The sequence below is a fragment of the Panulirus ornatus genome, chromosome 38 (assembly GCF_036320965.1).
Source record: "Panulirus ornatus isolate Po-2019 chromosome 38, ASM3632096v1, whole genome shotgun sequence".
NCBI classification, from domain to species: Eukaryota; Metazoa; Arthropoda; class Malacostraca; order Decapoda; family Palinuridae; genus Panulirus; species Panulirus ornatus.
This window is the reverse complement of record NC_092261.1, coordinates 8,567,182-8,585,969: the sequence shown is the minus strand read 5'-3', so window position 1 is coordinate 8,585,969 and position 18,788 is coordinate 8,567,182. Positions and strand designations below refer to the sequence as shown.

At 39.2% G+C, this 18,788-nt stretch overlaps 1 protein-coding gene across 4 annotated transcripts in view; it reads right to left on the bottom strand.

Annotated features, from left to right (window-relative positions):
- Positions 1-1,824: 1,824 nt before the first annotated feature.
- tral (trailer hitch) overlaps positions 1,825-18,788 on the bottom strand; it is a 29,162-nt gene continuing 12,198 nt past the window's right edge. For 3 of the 4 annotated variants that reach the window (XM_071684602.1, XM_071684604.1, XM_071684605.1), the window contains 4 exons: positions 7,462-7,606; positions 5,907-6,410; positions 5,574-5,729; positions 1,825-3,334 (listed from right to left, as the gene is read on the bottom strand). In XM_071684602.1, the coding sequence (XP_071540703.1) occupies positions 3,187-3,334; positions 5,574-5,729; positions 5,907-6,410; positions 7,462-7,606 (953 nt within the window). In that variant the 3' untranslated portion in view covers positions 1,825-3,186. Of the gene's footprint in view, positions 3,335-5,573; positions 5,730-5,906; positions 6,411-7,461; positions 7,619-18,788 lie in introns of all 4 variants that reach the window. The other variant, XM_071684603.1, reaches the window with a different exon arrangement.

The following is an 18,788-nucleotide window of genomic DNA, read 5'->3' as shown; positions in this document are numbered from 1 at the left end:
CCAAGTAGCCTTTTATATTGAAAATATCATCCCTTATATGATATTTCTTCATATATTTCATCTAAAAGCTAGAAGGTGAGCAGCAAAGCAAAGAGTACTCATCCTCCTCAAAGGCTTTGGAAGGGGTTTCTTTACATGCACAAATGTAACCAGGAAGAGAACAGATGACAGGCAGCATATATGGGTTAAGGAACCAAATGATCTAGGTCTGAATAAAACTAAACTCAAAGGGAAGGTGGGAGAATGCTTTAGGAATATCTTTGGAGCAAAGTCAGATTTAGTGTGAGGGCAGAAGCTAATGGGTAGCACTTCTGATGGAGGAAGAGTTGTATAGCAACACCCACACAGGTGTAGGTAAAAATTAAAAGTGGAATAAGAGAAGCAGGCGACTGTTGGCGTTTATGCACCAGAATACAAGAGTAGTAAGAAGGAAAGATGAGTTTTATGGGAGGAGCTAAATGTTAACAATTCTTATGCAAGGGATCAAGTGATGGGTGACATGGATATGACAGAGTATTGTAGTAGATGAGGGGGTAACAAGGTACCCAGTGTTGTGAATGAAAATGGTGAAAAGTTTATGGAGCAAAGATCTGAAAAATTACCATCAATAGGGAATACCTAGTTTAAAAAGTGGGACATGCACAACTATTTGTGAGCGAGTGGGCATTATGGGATAATGCACTAAATGATAGGTAAGCAAAATATAATTCTGGATGTGGATATGTTGAAAGGAAAGGCTGGCGGGTTGTTTGATCACTAATTGGTGGAGGCAAGGGTGACAATTTGTAAGTTCTTTAGGAAAAGAGGTAAAGATATGGGATTGGAAGAGGGTGGTGAATGTGAGTGAGCTAGAAAATTAAGCATATGTGAAGAGATACCACAATCTAACTCTGATGTACATTCCCTCTGGGAACTCCCATAGCAGGGGTGGTCACAGCAAAAGTCTCCACTTATACCAGTCCTTACTTGTCTCCCTTGAAGACACCAGGACTCTTCCACAGTAATTGGACCTGGAGTACTTATTAATATAATAACCACCTCAGTATGTAGGTAGAAGTGGTTTGATCAAGTATGTAATTAAAGGATAAAAAAGATGTGATAAATGTGGTTGAGGGCTGAAGAGGGCGTGCTGATATGGTTTGAAAATTTGAAGAGAACTGGAGAGGAACGCAGGAAATGGCGAATACGTATGAAACAAAGTTGACAAAAAGGATATGCGTGTGTCAGAAGTAGAATGAGCAAGGAAAACACAGAGAACAAACTGGAGATGGAAAGATGGGGTGAAAAAGGTTTTCAAGGATCAGGGCCTTAACATGCAGGAATGTAAAAGGCGTGTATAGGACAAAGCGAATTTGAACAATGTGGTATACAAGTGACAATTTGCCGTCAATGGACTGAATCAAGGCATGCAAAGCATCAGGGGAAGCCATGAAAAGGTCTGTGAGGATAGGGAAGGGTGGTTTTGGTTCATTACAAATAAATTGAGGGTGTGAGTGGGTGTAGCCTTTCTGTGTCTGTTGATGATGCTACCACACTAATTCCAGAAATGGCAATCAGGTATGATAGAAAAAATATATGCACAGGCATTATCCGAATCCAAATGTTCAAGGTTATATAGTCAGTGAAAATCACTTTTGGCTTCGATGCATCATCATCATTAGGAGTATGGTCTTTTTCAAAGAACTTCTCATTCCAAAGTCATCTACATTTCCCTGCTATTGAAGTATTGCAGCTATGGGTTAGAGGAAAGATCCTGCCTAACGCAAGAACTTTTACAAAAACTAGTCCGGGAATAATTGTGTGTCCATTAAGTTAAACAAATGATGTGCTTTATTGTTTATTGTAAAAATAGATGTTCAACAGCACATTTTTTGTGTGGATGATGACCTCCACATTTTCTAATTACAGTGGACAATGTTGGTGTCCATTGGCTGCCCCTGCAAAGCTGAGCCAATGCTGTCTGATGCTGCCAATAATAACACGCAGGGGCAGTAATGAGGAAGATATCCTGACTTATAGTCTGACAAACCTGTTGCTCCACAATTCCAATGTGTTAGAGCTGCATTGTTCTACATTGAAGGATTTTCAGTTCATTTCTCAAACACTTATGTTGGAATAAACCAAACTGATCTCATGCAAGTGGTTGGCAGCCTACCCAACATGCATGGGGAAGGTAACCAACATACATCTTCCCTCAAAGTGAATGTTCAGCCTATCAAACTAAATTACATAAAAAATCTAAAAAGAAAAAAAAATACTGTTGGAGCTTTCTGTATTGCATCTCATTAGATCATGCAAGTCACATTTTACCCTCTTCCTAAGCTCCTTATTAACAACCAATCTAATATATCTATCCATTTGTAGTCCCCATTGTTTTCTACTGCATGCTATCACCTGACAATAGGAGGGCCCTATTTGTACATTTATTTTTTATAAATCTAGTTTATTCCAGTTGCCAGGAAAAAAAGGAACTGCATACAACTGTTTATAGCATAACAGTGGCTTCTATATTTTGTAGTCTGTCAGCTACTAATTAAACCAAGTAGTTCCTTGCATCTACCAAAGACTACAAAATGCTGCTGGTTTTCACACCAATGCCTGGTATCACCATGAAAAGAAAAACCTGTTCTACACATCCATCAGTCATAAACTTGTCTTGTGCACAACCATATCCAACTTTTCCATTCCACATTCCTAATAATATACCAACTGACTCCGTATCAATATTCATTCCAAAACACTTCTATCCAGTCACATCTTGCCATATAAAAACAGGTCAAATCACTATCAATCACGGATCACATAATTCTTTTCTTTCCAATATACACTATCTGTCGCCAGATACTTATATAATCAGCATTCACCATGTTTGAAAGAATTGCCTTCCTGTAGGTTACCTTCACATGTATAATCAAAATATCCCAACTTAATAGTTTCTAACGAGTTAGAACTGTCTTAAGATAAATTTGTTCCTGCACCATTTTTTAACTAGTTTAATTCCACGATTAATATTCACTCGGTATCAAAACACCACAAGAAGGAAGATGTCCATTTGCAATGATTAAAGCTTCAATTTATTTCCATTACCCACGCACAATGATCCAAGCATATTTCATCAGTCAACATCTTGCTATTCCTCCTTAATTCTAATGTGATGATGGTGCAGTATCATTGCAATTCACTGGACTATTTTGTTGGCGTGGAGTTTCTGACTGCAGATGCATATGAGTTTCCCGATGCTCCTCCTCTTGATATTCCATTTACATTTGGTATCCCACTTCTACCTCCACCACCCCCACCACCTCTGCCTCCACGATACACACTACTGCCAGCCCTGTAAATACTTTGCAGTTATATTGTCTGTAATTACAAAAGGAAAATGTATATTCTCATCAAGCAAATCATCATCTCTACACTAACATCTGACTGACTGAATTCACACAATCTAGGGAAATAGCAATACCGAATAAACTGCAGTCGAACAAGAAAAAATATAACAGCATTATCAATCATGTCTTTATATCTAATGGAAAACCATGAGCCTATCTCTGTGATGTGACAATTATATGTAATAAGGAGGAATGGGGTGTCTGATGTAAATAAAAATGGGGAACAACTCAGTACGGTTGAGGGACAAGTCAATTGAGAGGTAAGTTTGAATGGAGAAAACCTGGAGGAATTGAAGTGTTTTAGATATATGGGAGTGGATTTGGCAGCGGATGGAACCATGATAGCGGAAGTGAGTCACAGGATGGGGAGGGGGCGAAAGTTCTGGGAGCATTGAAAAATGTGTGGAAGGCGAGAACATTATCTCAGAAAGCACAAATGGGTATGCTTGAAGGAATAGTGGTTCCAACAATGTTATATGGTTGCGAGGCGTGGGCTATAAATGGGGTTGTGCGGAGGAGGGTGGATGTGTTGGAAATGAAATGTTTGAGGACAATATGTGGTGTGAAGTGGTTTGATTGAGTAAGTAATGAAAGGGTGAGAGATGTGTGGTAATAAAAAGAGTGTGGTTGAGAGAGCAGAAGAGGGTGTCTTGAAATGGTTTGGTCAGATGGAGAGAATGAGTGAGGAAAGATTGACAAAGAGGATATATGTGTCAGAGGTGAAGGGAACGAGGAGAAGTGGGAGACCAAATTAGAGGTGGAAGGATGGAAGAAAGATTTTGAGCAATTGGGGCCTGAACATGCAGGAGGGTGAAAGGCGTGAAAGGAATAGAGTGAATTGGAACATTGTAGTATACCAGGGTCGACGTGCTGTCAATGCATTGAACTAGGACATGTGAAGCACCTGGGGTAAACCATGGAAAGTTTTGCGGGTCCTGCATGTGGAAAGAGAGCTGTGGTTTCGGTGCATTTATACGTGACAACTAGAGACCGAGTGTGAACAAATGTGGCCTTTGTTGTCTTTTCCTAGCGCTACCTCGTGCGTGTGTGGGGGGAGGGGGTTGTCATTTCATGTTGGCAGGGTGGCGACAGAAATGAATAAAGGCAGCAAGTATGAATTGTGTACATGTGTATATATGTATAAATCTGTGTATGTATATATATGTATACAGTGAAATGTATAGGTAAGTATATGTGCATGTGTGGACGTGTATGTATATACATATGTGGGTGGGTTATTTCATTCTTCCGTCTGTTTCCTTGCACTACCTCGCTAACGCAGGAGATAGCGACAAAGTATAATAAATATATAAATAAATCAGCATGTGCTGACAAAGAAACAGTCACTGGGAATATCTGGTTTAAAAAAGATGAATACACAGGTGTACATGGGTAAGCAGGGTGAAGGTCATGTGAAGGCATGTGAAAAGAGAAATGATTCAGTGCGAGTCTGGCAAGGGCAACAGCAGTTGGAAGACCATTTCTTGGCAAGGAAATAAAAATGAAAGTTTCTGGTTGTTTTAATAAAGAAAAAATGTCACAAAGTGGGTGAGGGGACGAAAGTTCAGGTAGCACTGAGGAACATGTGGAAAGGTTGTTATCCAAGAGGGCTAAAAAGGCTGTTTGTGAAAAAAGGCTGCATTTCCTTGTCAGTAGTGAGGGGAAAAGGAGAAGAGGGTGACCCAAGTGGAAATGAGAGGAGGGAGTGAAGAAAATTTCAAGTCAATGGAGCATGAGCATGCAAAAAGGTGAATGGTATTCATGGGATAGAGTGAACTGGAACAATGTGGTACACAGGAGTAGATATCCTGTTAATGGACTTAACCAGAGCATGTGAAGCATGGGGGAAAACTATGAAAAGATTATGTCTATTGGGCCTGGTTGCAGATCAGGGGCTGTCGTTTTGGTGCACTGCACATGACAGCTAGAGAATGCACATGAATAAGTGGCTTTCTTCAATTGCTCCTAGTGATACAACATTAATGCAAGAAAGAAAATATGAAAAGATATATATATAGAGGGGCTTCCATATTTATAAGGAAATCTTTCTCATTCAAGCTTACCAACCCTACTACTGACAAGGTCTTATTATACATTTTAAAATTCATCAGACCCATCAGGGAAGATGCATTTTCTAACACACATACCTATAGGTAAAAAATATCCAGAAATTACCCTGATTACCTGTAATACCCTTGGTTATAATTATAGTTCCGGTAATAGCCACCACGGTAGTAACCTCCTCGGCCACGAGGATAATATCCTCTCCTTGCTGAACTCACACCAAAGGTTTCCACATTGATCTTGCGCTCAAGCCTCCAATCAGGACGCTGGCTCTTCCTGAAAATTATAATTTATGCAAATTTCTAGAAAGCATTTCAACAGGCACCTTCCAATAATGAGATGCAATTAGGAATTCTGAATATCTCAATAATCCTGAACATTCTGTAAGGATGAAGCTAGTAAATACAATTTCAATTTATAATTATTCTGCAATCTCGTACAACATAAACTTACCCTTTACTACGTTCAATAGCCTCACATGAAATACTGTCAAAGAAGGATTTATTCTTATCATAAAATGATGCATGCTCCTCCACATCATCCCCTCCAGCTGTCTCATGTCCAGAATCATCTTTTTTTTCACCATTCTCAGTTATTTTTGTTTTGGCAAGCTGATTTTTTAGCTCTTCAAACTCTTCATTTGCTTGCTCAAAATCATACTCCTTTTCAAACAATTGCCGATCTTGGAACTGTCTATGCCGGCTGCCTTGACTGAAAATCTGCCCTCTGCCACGTTGACCTGAAGTTCTTCTACTTCCTCGTCCACGATTTGCACCACTTCTTCCCTGGTATTGTTGCTGATAATAGTACTGGTTATTATAGTGTTGCTGTTGGCTGTGATTCTGCTGTGGCTGCTGCTGACTCTGCTGCTGAGCCTGTTGCTGTGCCATTTGTTGCTGTGACTGCTGCTGATTAGTACGACGGCTCTGACCTTGGCTACCATTCCGTTGTGGTCGGCTGAAAAGAATCAAAACTCAAGGTGTGACAGAGGAAAACTGTCGAAATATTTCACCTTAGTGAAGTCAAAGACAAAATACAAAGGATATGGTAAATATGTTAGAAACTTGATGATTGAGGGTAACGCAGTGTGAGGTGGGTTAAGATACCTAGTGAAGCTTTACTGAACAAGAAATGGCCTATCCCTTCTCCCTGTTCCCTTAACTTCTAATGCATATATCTTTGTCAACCTCTTCATATGTCCAAATAATTTCAGCATTCAACTCTCTTAACCACACTTTCTATTACCACACTTCTCTTACCTGTTTAAGACTTCAAACCACCTCATGCCACATATTGTCCTCAAAAATTTAATTCTCAACACCTTGCGGAAGGTCTTATGGATATATAGAGCAAGCGGAAATCTACTATATGCAGCAGGAAGTTTTCACAGAATGCAAAGAGTGCGAGATTCAAAGAAAAGGTGGGTCAGCAGCAGGGGTACTTTGTCACCATGGCTGTTCAATTGCTGATGAATGGGGTTGGTGAGGGAGGTAAATGCAAAAATCTTGGTGCAAAAGGTTATTATGCAGTCTGTTGGGGGTGAAGAAGCCTAGGAAGCATGTAACTTGTTTGTTTGTGACAGCACTGGTGGCAGATTCAAGTGAGAAACTGCATTAATTGATGTCAGAGTTTGGTAGTGTGTGAAAGGTGAATGTCGAGAATAAATGTGAATAAAAGAGAGGTCATTATCAGGCTTAGCAGTGCAGAGGGGTAGATTATTTTGAGTGATGTCTGAATGGAGTGAATTTGGAAGAAGTGGAGTATTTCAGATAATACTAAAGAGTGGATATGAGATATTAGGCACACCAAGAAATATGAGGAAAGATATGTAATTGTCTTTAAAGGCAGAGCTAGGTATGTCTGAAGGCATAATAGACTATCATTACTCCATTCTAAATTTAACTGAAGGTTCTAATATCAATATAATAAATGCAACCTGCATGACTGGGGACAATTTATATCGGTTTCGACAACATAAACATAGTACATAAAGAGCACAATTTACTACCTTTCTTGCTGAGACTGCCTCTGCTGTTGTGGTGGTGCTTTCTTTTTCTCCTCTCTAGTAGGAGGCGGAGAAACCTGTACTCCTGCATCAGATACTGGGGACTTGCGGGTGGTAGGTGTGGATGACCTTGATCCTACTAGAATGTCTGACAGCATACCAGCACAAAACAAAATTAAATTTTGTTAGTATACATAATCAAAATGTTCCAGAAAATAATTCCTCTTATCTGTTTGCATCATACTATAACTAATACGTGTAGTGTTTTAATCACACTAAAAAAAAAAAAAAAAAATCTAATCTCAGTTATGTAATTACCAATAAAAGCAGTAAAGGGAGTTCTACATTAGTTAGGCTCCATCTTTAACTTTCTCTACTGTCACACCACACAAGTGTAAACTTTTGGGTACCGTCAGCATTCACAATTTCATCGTTTACTTCATTCATTCACTATTCATAAAAAGATGAAGTACTTCACATCGTTTCTAATAATTAGCCATCTCGAATGGCCTTTGGTGGCAGTCTTTCCTTCTTGAGAACGTATCATTGTTGACAAACTGGTTTTAAAACTTTAAGGGTGTCATCAAGGGTAATAAAGTGTCACCCTTACTCTTCTCTAGTTCATCGTGGGTAAATTATAGCCTCTAAACTCACTGTAATGTGGCTCTTAATTTTGGTACCACCTTTCTTGTTCACCTCATGATCTCCATAATAAGTTCTTCATGCCTCTGTAAGAGCGATGACCCAACTTGAGAAGCACATTCTAGCTTTGGTTTTGGTGTAGCAGAGGGGCGAGACAGATGGTGTGAGTGCAAGTTTGAATGGGGAGGACCTGTAGGAAAAGGAGTGCTTTAGGAACCTAGGAGTGGATATTGTAGCAGACAGAACCATGGGGGCCAAAGTCAGTCAAAGGGTGGAATAGGGAGAATTGATCCTCAATACAATGAAGAATGTTTAAAAGGAGAGGTCACAATGTGTTAGGACAAAGATGTATGTTTTAAGGTACTGTAGTCCTGAAAATGCTGAATAGATGAGAAGCTTGTGCCTTGAATGCAAAAGAATGGAAGAGGGTGAAAGTAAGCAAAATGTTGGAAACAAAATATCTGAGGATACAATGCAACATGAAATGAGTCAACTGTGTGAAAAATGGCAATGCAAAAGAAGGGAATGGTAGTTTGCACAGTCTAATTGAAAAAGCTGACCATGGCATGCTAAAATGGTTTGGACATAAACAGAGGACGAGAGAGAAAAGAACATCGAAAATGATATGTGTCAAGCATAGGGAGCAAGGGGAAGGGAAGACTGAGGAGGAGATGGAAGGATGGAGCAAAGGAAGTTTTGAAGTACTGTGGCCTGAATAATCAAGGAAGGCGAGAAGTGTGCATGGAACTGAACGAGTGGCAACAATGTGGTATACAAGGAATAATCAAAGTACTGAACTAAGAAATGTGATGGGGTAAAGGGGAATCCCCATTATAGACTGTAGGGCTTGGCTGTGGATGAGTTTCTAGTTTCACTGTATTATACACAATAACTTTAATGGAAGTGACCAAATGAAGATAGAGTGCACCTGTTCATAGCTTTCCCTTATGAATGTTCCTTTTTAAACCAAGTATATCCAATCACTAGGCCTTTTTTAGGGAAAACTCCATTTGCAGTTCACCATTTCAATTCACTTTATACCCCATGCCCCCTATTATACCCTCAATTGCCACATTACTCATCTTAGTATTTAAGTCACCCATCACTAATACCAAGTCTCTTGCATCAAAAATGCTGACGCTCACTCAGCTGCACCCAAAATGTCTCTCATCTTTCTTCCTAAGGCAAGATGTAAATTCACTAATAATCACTGATCTCTTGCAATCCTCTTTCATTTCCACCCACATCAATCTGGAACTCACTTCTATACACTCTCTCACACATTCCCACAACTCCTGCTTCAATAGTAGTACTACCACTTCCTTGGCTTCTATTTCACACCAACCTCTGACTATACTTGTACAACATTCTTAAACTATTCTTCCCCTTTACCCTTGAGTATTGTTTCATTGGAGCCAGAACATCCAGGCTCCTTTCCTTTAAAACAGTACCCATCTCTTCTTTCTTCTCATCTTGGTTACAACCACACACCTTGGCCTGAGTCTTCTGTGAGAATTAGCACTCCTTGCTTGGCTCCAACTTTTAGATATCAAAAACCACAAGATGGTTCCAACCATCCCTCCCTAAACTTCCATCCCTCTTAGTAACCTTTGACATAGGATCCTTTCTTCCCTACCCAAGGGATGAATAGGGATATTTATTAATTATACTTTGTCGCTGTCTCCCGCGTTCGCGAGGTAGCACAAGGAAACAGAAGAAAGAATGGCCCAACCCACCTACATACACATGTATATATATACATGTCCACACACACACATACACATACCTATTCATCTCAACGTATACATTATATATATATATATATATATATATATATATATATATTTTTTAAACTATTCGCCATTTCCCGCGTTAGCGAGGTAGCGTTAAGAACAGAGGACTGGGCCCCTTTTGGAATATCCTCACCTGGCCCCCTCTGTTCCTTCTTTTGAAAAAAAAAAAAAAAAAAAAAAAAAAAAAAAAAAAATGAGAGGGGAGGATTTCCAGCCCCCCGCTCCCTCCCCTTTTAGTCGCCTTCTACGACACGCAGGAATACGTGGGAAGTATTAATCTCCTATCCCCATTTCCAGCCCCCCGCTCCCTCCCCTTTTAGTCGCCTTCTACGACACGCAGGAATACGTGGGAAGTATTAATCTCCTATCCCCAGGGATAATATATATATACATATATATATATATATATATATATATATATATATACACACATGTACATAATTCATACTGTCTGCCCTTATTCATTTCTGTCGCCACCCTGCCACACATGAAATGACAATCCCCTTCCCCCGCATGTACGCAAGGTAGCGCTAGGAAAAGACAACAAAGGCCTCATTCGTTCACACTCAGTCTCTAGCTGTCATGTATAATGCCCAAAACTGGATTATGCCTCAAGTTTTATCACTGCACCTTAAGAAGCACATAAATCTCCTTGAAAGGGTACAGAGAAGTGTTACTAAGATTGTCTGAATTAAGAGAACTGAACTACAATGAGACACTCGGGGTTACAAAGCTGTCCACAGTGGAGGAGAGGAGAGACAAGGTACCAGATAACATATTTCAAGTTTCTAAATCAGCTTGATGATACTGACTGGGAACAATTCTTCAACAAATTGAGCACCAAAGTAACCAAAGGCCATGATAAACACTTGGGTACAAAGCTTGTCAGAAAGTACATTAAGAAGTACTAGTTTGGTGTCAGGGTGGTGGACCACTTGAATAAATGAACCAATGAAGCAGTAAATGCTGACAGTTTACTAAGGTTTTTAAAGGCTACTTGATGGCAGAGAAAGTTTAGGTGACAGTGGCCACATGTGTAAAAGCCTTCCCCATACTGTGTAAATTAGTGATTAGGTAATTACACTACATATAATGTTTCCATCATCACTCCAAGATACGAGGTGCCTGTCTTTGGTAAGGGTTTGCGATGTCTCACACAAGAATTCCGCTTTGAGCAACAGATATTAACATAAGGGGGTCCTCTATATACGTCAGGGTTACGTCCCTGAATAACACGACAGCGAATCAATGTTTAAAGAGGAATTTTATCCTACGAGGAATACTCTAACTGGCTCGAGATACATTCTTTACACATGTAAAGAACCAACATACTAACATATGTGTACCTAAAACCAAAAATTTACATGAGCAAGATACAAATAAAAAGAATTAAAGACAAAAATTTACCATTCTTACCTTAAAAATGGACTAGTTGGGTTTGCCATAATCTCGTCATCTTGATGATGGTATAAACAATGTTAACCAGCATGCCAAGTTGGCATGCAATATCAACAGCCCATTCTTCATTTCTACAATGCTTTATCAAAACTTTCACATCATGAGTAACACTACTATGTTGCCTTTGGTGAACACCGGACAACTTTCCAATGGCACTAGCTTTTCCACTAACAGTTGTACGATTACAAGGATATAAGACGACAGTACATTCACTTCATTACCTACAAACTGGGTGGGAGGAAATCATGGACAGAGGCACTGTGCAACATCATGGTACACTTGAGAAATCGTTATCAACTACCCAGCATCAAGCCTGCATGGAGGTCAGTTTACCTCAATCCCTTCAGCTTTAACTGAAAATGACATTTGTGCCATCTACTCTCCTACATCTATGATGCCTGTCCCCACTGGGAACTCCTCTCAAGGGGTGGCCACCACAAAAGTCTCCAAGTACCCTTGTCCTTACATGCCTCCCTCGTATACACTGTTCCATGCATTCTTCCACCATTTCTCTTCCTCCACCCCATTTGCCCATGTCACAGGTGGTCTTCCTCTCACACAAAACCCTTTAATTGAACTATCATACACTCCTTGTGAACTCGCAGTCTTGCATTCTTTCCACATGCCAAAACCACCTCAAAGTAATACATTTCAACAATTCTACCAATCCACAAATCATTCCAATGCATTCCCTGCCATACCATATCTCTTGTACACCCCTTTATTTCATCTATCTAGTAACATCACATGCTCTTCCACAGCATAGATCCTTGACCTGTGTGACTCATTCCATGTCCTGTTTCGACTGCATAAGTCAAGGTTGGGAGGACTATGCTGTCTCTTAATCCTCTCCACTTCCATACTTACACCTCCACCCTTAATCATTATACGAGGGACCTAATGATTCTTCTACCCCATACTGCTCTCTCCTTTATCTCTCCTTCTATATCACTGATCTTGCCCAAGAGAGCTCCTAAACACTTATATTCTCCCACTTCTAGTCTTTCTCCCCATATCCAAAGCACTATTTATTACACTTCTTTCACTCTATACGGTTTTATAAAAATCTATACTTTCACTCTGTTCCTTTTCAAACACCATTACTATAGTTTTATCAGCATTTAACTTCAACTGAATATGCTTAAACATATCAAAAAAAAAAAATAATACTTCAACTCCTCTTCACTCACAACAAACAACACAGGCTTAACACTAGCCATCACATCTTGCTACCAAACTCCATCTCTGCATACCTTTTTCCTAGTTTTGCTTTCATCCCTCTCATCACTCCATTCCATATATTATCATTATCATCATTATACTTAGTCACTGTCACCCACGTTAGCGAGGCAGCGCAAGGAAACAGACGAAAGAATGGGCCAACCCACCCACATACACGTATATACATAAATGCCCACACACGTACTTATAAACACCTATATATTTCAACGTATATGTACATATACATACACAGACATATACACATGCACACATTCATACTTGCTGCCTTCATCCATTCCTGTCGCCACCCCACCTCACATGAAATGGCATCACCCCTCCCCCCGCGTGTGCACAAGGTAGTGCTAGGAAAAGAAAACAAAAGCCACATTCGTTCACTCTCAGTCTCTAGCTGTCACGTGTAATGCACCAAAACCACAGTTCCCTTTCCACATCCAGGCCCACAAAATTTTCCATGGATTACTCCAGACACTTCACGAGCCTGGACTCCAGACACTTCAAGAGCCCTGGTTCAATCCACTGACAGCACGTCAACACTGGTATACCACATTGTTCCAATTCACTCTATTCCTAGCATGCCATTCACCCTCCTGTATGTTTGGGCCCTGATCGCTTAAAATCTTTTTCACTCTATCCTTCCACCTCCAATTTGGTCTCCCACTTCTCATTCCCTCAACCTCTGACACACATATCTTCTTGGTCAATCTTTCCTCACTCATTCTCTCCATGTGACAAGACCATTTCAATACACCATCTTCTACTCTCTCCACCACACTCTTTATTACCACACATCTCTCTTACCCTTTCATTAGTTACTCGATCAAACCACCTCACACCACGTCCTCAACCATTTCATTTCCAACACATATATATTGATAAGTCTTAGTGCCATCACACAGCCCTGCCTCACACCTACATGTAACCCAAAAGTTTTGCTTAACTCTCCACCCATTTTTTATGCACAAATTTGTTCCTCTATAAAAGGCTTTAACATCATCCAACAGTTGACCCCCTCCACCATATATCCTTAACACATCCCATGAAGCATTCCACTCAACCCTTGTCACATGCTTTCTTCTGATACATAAAAGCTGCATAAAACTTCTTGCTTTTCGTTAGTGCAAAACTACTCAACGTAAAGCAATTTGGTTTCCAAAAAAACTGACAGCGTATGTCAGAAACGATGAATGTTCAAGCAACTTAAGAGCAAGGACCTTATGTATCATAAACATTAGTATTCTATTTTGGTACAAATACATCAGAAAAGTATCTAAATATGAAACCATGTTTTATATATATATATATATACTAAACACGCTACATTTGCCTTTTCTTTTACATGCTCCTATTTCCTGGGTATGCAAGGTAGCAAACGGAACAGATGACTGAGCCTTAAGAGTTTGAGATCCTCATTTAGCCCTTTCTTCTGTTCCTACTTTTGGAAGGTAAAAATGGAGATTTTCATCCCACCCATTTTAGCTGCCTCCTGTGACACAAAAGAGTTAAGTGAACAAGTATTCTTTCTTCCCCATCTCTAAGAATACATTTGAAACAATTACTCTGTGCAATACCTGATCGGCCAATTCCATAGGAGAAGCCGGATGGTGGTGCTGGGTATGGGAGGGTCATGACCAACACTCCTTCCACCTTCCCCACAAGGTGTCAGTTTTGTATGGGTTCATGGTCTTGCCAAGTGATTCTAACATACTGATAAATATATATATGAATGTTCCATGCAAATCAATATTCTAACTTAGAAAAATAAATCTTAAAAGTCAAGGTATTCAACCCCTTACTTGTACCTCCAGATGAATATCTATGTCAGGTGTAGCACATTAGTGACAAATTATGTCAAAATCAGGAAAAATTCTGAACATGATCCAAGTTCATTCCATGTGATGCACCATCTAGCAATATGCTCCTGAGGTAACATGCTGACGTTAACTTGCACAACTCATTCTTTGCAATGCAGAGTTGGCTTCATAGTTCTTTCAGACATAGCCTGAGAAATGAGACCCTTAGGTGAAGCTGCAACAGCTGATGCGAGTCTCCAGTGTGTGCAAAGTGGAACTCCAGATAACTATAGAAGAATAAGGTTACACACTAGATAAGGGAAGAATCAATGTCAGATCTGAAATCACAGTAATTGGTTTACTAATTCTGTGCTTGATTTTGTTCTTGATATTTTGGAAGTGTGTTGCTGTCTGCATTTCTTACAGTTCTGCAAATTGGTTCTACAGCTTCTTATGATGGCTGACCTACTGGATTTCAAAATTTATCTATCAGTGGTTTCCTGCACATCATTTTATTGTATAGACAGAGGCTCATAATACCACTCATACAGGTCAACGTAGATTTGAGCTATGTCTTTTGCATAAGCATGGTATTTATCATCGTCTATGACAAATTATATTTCTTCTATATCTTTTACACTAAAATTGGACTACATAAATGCACATTGTTAATATATATACTGTCACAGAAATATCGGCAGTAAAAACAGTGTACAGTTGAAAATGTTTCTGGTTCGGGGAGGCGAGTGCACAGTGGCTGTCACTTTTCAAAACTTGCATATTACTCAGTTAATGGCACAGTAAATTGTTTTCTTTAGACATTCTATTAGAGAGAAGGGAAATAGCACAACAGGGTAGAAGAGTCACTGAATCTCTTAGAATAATGAAGGTTTAAGTATGGAAATGAAAGAAACATTCAGAAACAAAATAGTCCTCCCAATTTGACCCATGCAGCCAAAATATGAACATGCAACAAGTCACAGTTGTCAAGAATCTAGGCTATGGAGTTATTTGTGAGGAGCACGTGGGAATGAATAAAGTAACGAGGCAGTGTTCAAGAAATTGGTATGGCAGAAAAGGCAAAGGGAATGAATTGGGTATTAGTAGAGTGGGTGAAATGTAATACTTTGAGGTGGTCTGGGCATGTGGTAAGAATGAAAGATGGGGAGTTTACAGGGAAAGTGTACAACTGTAAAATAAAGAAGATGGTGTGAGAGAAAAGCCACATATGGGAAACTAGAAAGTAAAAATACTGGAGGGAGACAAATAGGGGATTAATGCATGAACGGTGCATGCAAGGAGGGAATGTAAGGACATTATTCCACAACTTGCACAACATTTTGATTGCAATTCCTGTATTTTCTTTAGCACATGGCCCCTAACCTCTAACTTTTAAGGAACTGGATATCATGATATAGTGCAATTCCATACAGCATGAACTTTTTTGGTACCTATCACAAGAAATATTCACAACCATACTATATCATACTGAGGATACAGCCAAATCATCATTATCTACCTCACAGTAATATAGTACTGAAGCTTGTTCATTATTTCAGTTAAAATATTTGTAATAACAATTAGCAACCAAAGTCAGAGTAAACATGGTTCTTATTCCTTACTGCACCATCTCATCATTTAATGATGTATAATTATACATCTAGTATTACCAAAGGAATAAATTATGATCTAAAACTGTATCACCTTTTCTTAGCCTCTAAGATTAAATGTGTGCATTAAAGAGAATTGAGAGAGAGGAGTAGTTGCAAATAATATACAAAAAAAGGTAACCCCAATTTTTGGTATCTAGCTACCTATCTATATCTTTGAAGCCTGTTCCAATAGGAAACAACCAAAGGAATGGCCACGGCAACAGTTTCTACCATTAAAAAACTCCAGTGCTGCTTCTTAGCTTTGAGTGCCTCAACCTTAACAGGTCACTGGCACAGGGCAAGTCTAGCACAGTGTTTGCAAAGGCTCCTACCTAATGTCTGATTTATTTTGTACACTACATTAGGATTTATGTGCACAATGAGATCATACACTTACGTATTGAACAGTGCATCCCTGTGAATATGCCATACATTACATAATACATGAACATATGACCAGAATTTCAAAACGTATTTTACCAAGAAAAATATTAGTCACTTTACAATTAAAAAAGTAGTAAATACAGCAAAAATGGTTGGCACTCAGTAATCATATACACACGAGAAGGGATGGTTTAAATTCCATGACTCCAAAGCCTTCCATGAATATTACCCTGCATCACTGTCAAGTCTGTTGAGAGAGAGAGAGAGAGAGCGAGCGAGAGAGAGAGAGAGAGAGAGAGAGAGAGAGAGAGAGAGAGAGAGAGAGAGAGCCTTCGCTCAATGAAATCTGATGCCTTATTGAAAGCCTCAACCCCCTACTCCTCCAGCCATCCTCATGTTTTCCAGAATCAGCCTGCTTGGTGATGAACGATAAATTAATACATAAATGTATAAGAAAAATATATTTTAGATGGAGAGTTCATCCCCCCTTGAAGTCCAATCCAACATATCATACTGTATCACTGTGTCCCACTCCCACCACCCCTCCTGAAAGTTCCCACTTTTCTGAATCACCACCTACTAAGACAAAGTGACACAGGATATAATGAAGGCCAGGTGGAGGGTAGAACCCCAGGAGGGTTGAACTTACCCATCTGATGTAGATCTGTCTCCATGCATTTCAAAATTTCTTAATCAAGATGTGTACAAACTTTAAACGAAAAAATATACATCAGATGAGGTTTCAGCCCTCCCACCCTTAAACTGCTACAACTGCCAAATGATGATTCATTGTTTGTTGCTATCATTAAGGGACAATTTAATGGTTCCCATCCTCATATGAATTCTCACCTATTTTCCAATTCCACCAATTACCTACTTATGTAGCCATCATTTTAATGTCATAGCTAGAAAAAATATGCCCGAGTCACTCACATTTATCTTTAAAAAGTGTATATTTTGCCATTTCTCTCAAAAAAGAAACATCAATTAATGAAAAGTGACAGTTTTTGAGTAAAAAAAATTTTTCTATTATTATGGCTTACATTTGGTGATGAAATAATTTCTAAGAAAAAATTATTATAAAACAAAATTGCACAATAAATTGATAAAATTACATAAAGAGGGATACATGTGCTATTAGTATGTACAGTATCAATGAATACTTATAAGTGTATTGTGCTAAAGTGTGTATTCATGAATATACAAATAAGTGAAACATGCCTGCAAAATAAATACATCATACACTGACCTTTCTGCATAAACACTGTCCATTCACAACCTTACCACACCAATACGAAGTTAAGTATATTACTTTTTAATTCATTTCTCATGCAAAGGAGAGATCCCTACAACCAACTGCATGATTTAATGGTTAAAAGCTCCAAGTTTAAAAACAGGAAAGCAGTGTCCTGAATGAAACTAGTAATCTACAAATGAAGAGTCTAGCAATGAGCTTTGTGTTCACTCAATTCCAAATTAGTGCTTCCCGTTTCAAGAAGATACCCCACCCTTCCATGATTTCGCCTAGTATCTAGTTACCAGATCCCTGCGTAACAAAAATGGTACATTTATGACTTCTGAATACATCTATCTATCTGCATCCCTGATGCCTGTTCCCTTCAGGAACTTCATTATGAGGATGGCCATGACAAACATCTCCATAAATGGTGAACTCCAGTGTCACTTCTTAAGTGTTTTAGTGTCTCGCCCTTAACATGCCACTGGCAGATGGCAACTCCAGCACAGTTTCCAAAGGCTCCTAACTAAAGTTCCTTCTGACTAATACTCAATATTCCCGCTTGATGTTTTATTCGACCACTTTTACCTAATGCCTAAACCTAAATGTTCCTACTTATTACTTCTAACTAATACTCCTGTCTAATGTTCCCACCTACCTAATGCTCCTGTCTAATGTTCCCATCTAATACTTCTACCTTTTGCTTCTACAATTTACCAAAAGGCAAGGCTTGTGCACAGCATTCACTGCTCACCTTAAGAATATCTAAAGTAACGAAAAACGAGCTAGGCGACAAATGTTGCAAAGTGTTATGTGTGACAAGGACAGATTATATGTTTGTGGACAAAAGGCCACCAGTCAAGCTCTGGGTAGAGCAGAAAAAAAAGACAGCTATCGGGGTCAAAGGAGTGCAACTTAAAAATTAAAGTGCTGGCTTATTATGCAGCCATCACTAACCTTCCCAATACACAAGCAGATAGTACTGGTATCATACCTCCCTGGTCAGTGGCTGCAAAAAAACTACTACCTACTCCTAAAATATGTGAATATAAGATTTCAAATATTTCTAATCCTACGAATAGATCTACAGCATACTTTTCTATTCACCAATACAGCATCCCTCTCTTACTAA